This window comes from Copadichromis virginalis, linkage group LG2, assembly GCF_057382275.1.
Source record: "Copadichromis virginalis isolate Kocher_CV1m ecotype Utaka linkage group LG2, C_Virginalis_male_GT1.1, whole genome shotgun sequence".
Classification (NCBI taxonomy): domain Eukaryota; kingdom Metazoa; phylum Chordata; class Actinopteri; order Cichliformes; family Cichlidae; genus Copadichromis; species Copadichromis virginalis.
The window spans coordinates 7,420,265-7,424,367 of record NC_140619.1 but is presented as its reverse complement, the minus strand read 5'-3'; the positions used below and the strand labels follow the sequence as shown (position 1 = coordinate 7,424,367).

At 40.0% G+C, this 4,103-nt stretch overlaps 1 protein-coding gene across 1 annotated transcript; it reads right to left on the bottom strand.

Moving 5' to 3' along the window:
* Positions 1–774: 774 nt before the first annotated feature.
* Positions 775–3,573, bottom strand: nanos1 (nanos homolog 1). Its single transcript, XM_085469589.1, has one exon. The coding sequence runs from the start codon at positions 3,100–3,102 to the stop codon at positions 2,422–2,424; it is 681 nt and encodes a 226-aa protein (XP_085325715.1). The 5' UTR covers positions 3,103–3,573; the 3' UTR covers positions 775–2,421.
* Between the last annotated feature and the right edge of the window lie 530 nt (positions 3,574–4,103).

Here is a 4,103-nt window from a genome sequence, read left to right as displayed (position 1 = left end):
GTATGCTTAGCATCAGCAGCAATTAAGAGTGTCTAAGGTTGTTTGCCTGGTGAGACAGACAAAAGACAGTAGGGCGATTCATGAAGTCATCATGATTTTAGTACATTTCCATCATTTATAGAACATCTGTAACAAACCAAGCTGCTGGAGTAAATCAGAAGCACTCACAGCTGCACAACTGTGTACAGCCATGATTTCTTTTCCAACAAACAAGAAGCAAGGCAGCAAGGCTTCCTGCCTGTTTTTGAGCCACATAATATGTCTGCAGCAGCCATTCCACAGATGGCAAGCAGAGAAGGCTGGGAGGGCCAGCTATTCAATCCACTTCAGCACAAACATGATCTGTTTGAATGGTGAGGCATAAGCCAAGACATTCTTGTGTGGGAAGACCTCCCTAAACAACTGTGAGCAACCCATGGCAGTGTGTTTGCCTTTCAGAAACAAATCTTTAAGATATGAGAGCAACAGATCGGTCTGAATTCATCCAAAAAGCAAAGGTTAAGTGTGGTAAAATGCAAAGTAGTAAATGTAACCTAAGCAGGGCATATGTGATCCACACACAGGCTCTGTGTTAACTCATGAGTGAGACAGTCAGCTAGCTGGCCAATTAGGCCAAGCAAAGCCATTTCTTTGTTTCTAGTCGACCCCCTCCACCCCCCACCCCCCGCTTGGTTTAATGTAGTTTAGGAATCACTAAATCAGTAATCTGAAACTTAAACAAAAACCTTTGTGTTTAGAAAAGGGTAAACCAATTAGAGAACACAACCACATAGGTCCAAATATTTCATACGTTTTTATTTCTCTAGTGTATTTATATGTTGTTATTCTGCACAGCAGCATACAGGAAATTGTGGTAAAATATAAATAACAAAGTTCAACAGTGTTTCTTTTTCTCTTATTCATTTAATCCAAAAAACCTCTGTTAAAAGTGGCAAATTTTGTCAGCTTTTTTTCAATATCCGCTCTCTTGCACACTCTCAAGAATGCAACATTGAACAACTAAATTTTAAAAAGTATGGGTATATCACTATTTACAGACAGTCTCACCTTTTGGTGAGCAATGCTATAGCTTTTTGGAAACTTACTTCCATTATGTTAAATGCAACAAAATGAAAATACAATTATGTTATACAAAGATCAAAAATACCTATCAAAACCCTTATTATAAATGGCAGCACTATATCAATAAACTGCTGTTGACATTTTTACGTGTAAGTACAAAATCCTGTTGAGGTAGTGCCCTCTGAAGTCACTTGTAATGTTAAAATACTGATTAAACATCACTTTATACACAATACAGCAAATCTTTCTCTTTTTTTTCTTCAATTCAATTGTATTCCTTTGGTAAACAAAACTGTCAGAAATGTGCAGTCCTGCAAGTGACACTTTCAATCATACATTCACAACATTTTTGCATCTTTTTTGGGATTCTTCAGAAATGTAATAATGGGATAACATGTTGTTTGCGAACATTCATTTGCCATTTTCTTCACCCCGACACAGAATGAAAGGTAAATGGGACTTACTTAGTTTCATAATGCAAAGCAGACATGCTTATGAGACTCTGTGGTGAATACATTGTGAGGGCAAACCAAACCATAAACACCATAAAGAACGAGAGAACTGACAGAGAAAAGAAATCCAGTGTGTCACCCTTATTTGGGAATGTAAACATAAAACATATTGAATAATATTTCTCATTAAATGTAAAATCGGGTAACTGTCTCATCACACATGATTAGAACAGAGGTTTGGCTTTACAACGACTGATCAGAACGTTCCCCAGAGAATATGAGCCCTAAACAGAGGCCACATTGTCTTTTTTTTTCTTCTTTTTCTTCCTGCCTTGCAGATTGAATGTCAACTTTTACAGCAAGTTGGAAAATATGTTGTGGAGTTTTTAGGCAGGCAGATGGGATCAAAGAGTTCCTCCTCCAGTCAGACTCACACAAGTATTCACTAATGACACATTCTTGAGCTTCTTTAATGGCAAACATAACTTTGGTTTCTAAGACGTGAAAGAAAATCGAGGCAAGCTTAGCTCACCATACAAAAATACTTGGTAGAAAAAGGCTATGACATTCATCCCCTTTGCCAATGTCAGTGTGTTCCCTACATGACCAAAATACTTTTTATTTATTTTTTTTGTATTTATTCACACTTTGTGATTATTGATACATATGTGTATGTATACCCACACTCAAAATAACTACAGACTATAAAGAAAAATAAATCCGATGTATAAAGCATAAAATTATTCTATGTGGATAAAGGAACTATAAAAATATAAGAGATCTTAAGAGAAACAAAAAAGATAAAATCAATATGTTTATGAAACTGGGATAAAGGCTAGAGCCGAAATCAAAACAGTCATCTGGAAATTGTTCAGTGCAATTTATTTTACTTTATAGTCTTGTTTGTTTAAAATATTTTCATCCTCTTACCACCCACAGCCCTCCCACCCTTTAATGGTCGCTGGGATGGCTGGTCTTTTGACAGTGGACAATATTTTATCGTATGAGCATTGTCCCCGTTGGCACTGCAAAGGGGGCAGGTATAAGCCCTCAGAATCGGGCACACAACCCTGCCGTCCGGAGTCTTCAGGACGTGGGAGCCGTACACCTCCTCGGGCGCTCCGTTATTTCGGCAGAAGACGCAGATTTTCGGCTCCTGTTTGGTTCTGGAAGCGGGTTTGCGCATCTTCTTCTCCATGCCGAACATATCGAACCCAGTGAAGTTCCCACCAAAACCCACCTCCCGCTCCGGCAGCTGGACGCCGAGCTGATTTTGGAAGGGGCTCAGTATCGAGAAACGCTCTTTCAAGTCCAGGATGGAAGCTGGTGGGGGGCTCCCGGACGGGCAGCAACAATCCAGGTGCCCGCTTTCTCCAACGGCACCCGCGATTATGCACGGACACGCCGGGGAATCGTCCAAGCCCAGAGTCGCTTTCAGGGACTCGGTGATGGAGTTGGGATTTTGGGGCATGCTGAGCTTGTTATTCTTCGTAACCAAAGTCGTCAGCCCAAGATAGTCGTTCCAGAAATTAAAAGTATAGTCATATGGGCTGCGCGCATTCAGATAGTTCTGATTGAGAAAATCCATGGCCACTTCTGCTCCTTCGCTTGCCGTAAAAAGGCGAAACAGACAGAGTAATCCGTAGAGTCTTTATAGCCAGAGTTCTCTTCCAGGTATGGCTCATGTGCAGCGATGTGGTCTCCAGTGTTCCTGTTATGTTTGAGCGTCCTGCAAACAGGCTTTCTTGTTATAAGTACCAAGAGGGCGGGGCGCTCTCCCTTGAAAACCAAGTTCCTGATCAGGTCGAAAGCAGGCTCGCTGTTTTCAAAGCTACAGTTAGACAGATTTGTTTTCTTGCAGGCTGGCGCTTTCTCTTCTATCAATCATTATTCTGCAATTAAGGCATACGGCGACTTTCATTAAAAATAGCTTGTTAATACTTAATGATTTGAACAAGTGCGCAAAGAAAATATTTCGTGCAAAAGCCTTACTGTAGGTAATTACATCATTTCAGCGCCAGTACTAATCAATTACGACTCGGAGTTTCGTTCCCCTTCGTACTAAACATTACAATCCCGCGTGTTTTGTTGATCAGTATCGTTAATCAGTTTGTATGAATACCATCAACGCCAACTCGGCTTTTCACACAACTTAACCCATTGTGAGCCAAGAGCATGGGCCCTTTGTTTCTTGCAGAAGCCATCCTCCTACAGTCCATGGGAGAAATAGCCTAGGCTGATGCGTGCTGTTATGTTAAAACTGAATCCCATGTTTCCACATTGTCAGGTTTTACAGTTCCAGGACAAACTCACATGCAGTGGTTGATTTAAAATCATTTGATGAGTGGTTCATAATAATCCTATATTTTGTGTTTTTCGTCACTAAAGTATTTTCTACTTGCTCACAACCCTTTCTATCTGATAACATGGTTTGGCAGAGGGAGAATGTATTGTCAGTTTGTATGTTGTATAAATAGAAAATAAGTTCTGCAGAAAATGTCTAACCTCCAGATCAAAACCCGTTTACTTGCAAGATTTTAAAATGAAAGAAAATGTTTAGTAGATTAAAAAGAATCTTTTGTTGCTCGA

Excerpts from the sequence above, each read along its gene's own strand:
- nanos1 (XM_085469589.1), bottom strand. The coding sequence starts at position 3,102 with ATGGATTTTCTCAATCAGAACTATCTGAATGCGCGCAGCCCATATGAC.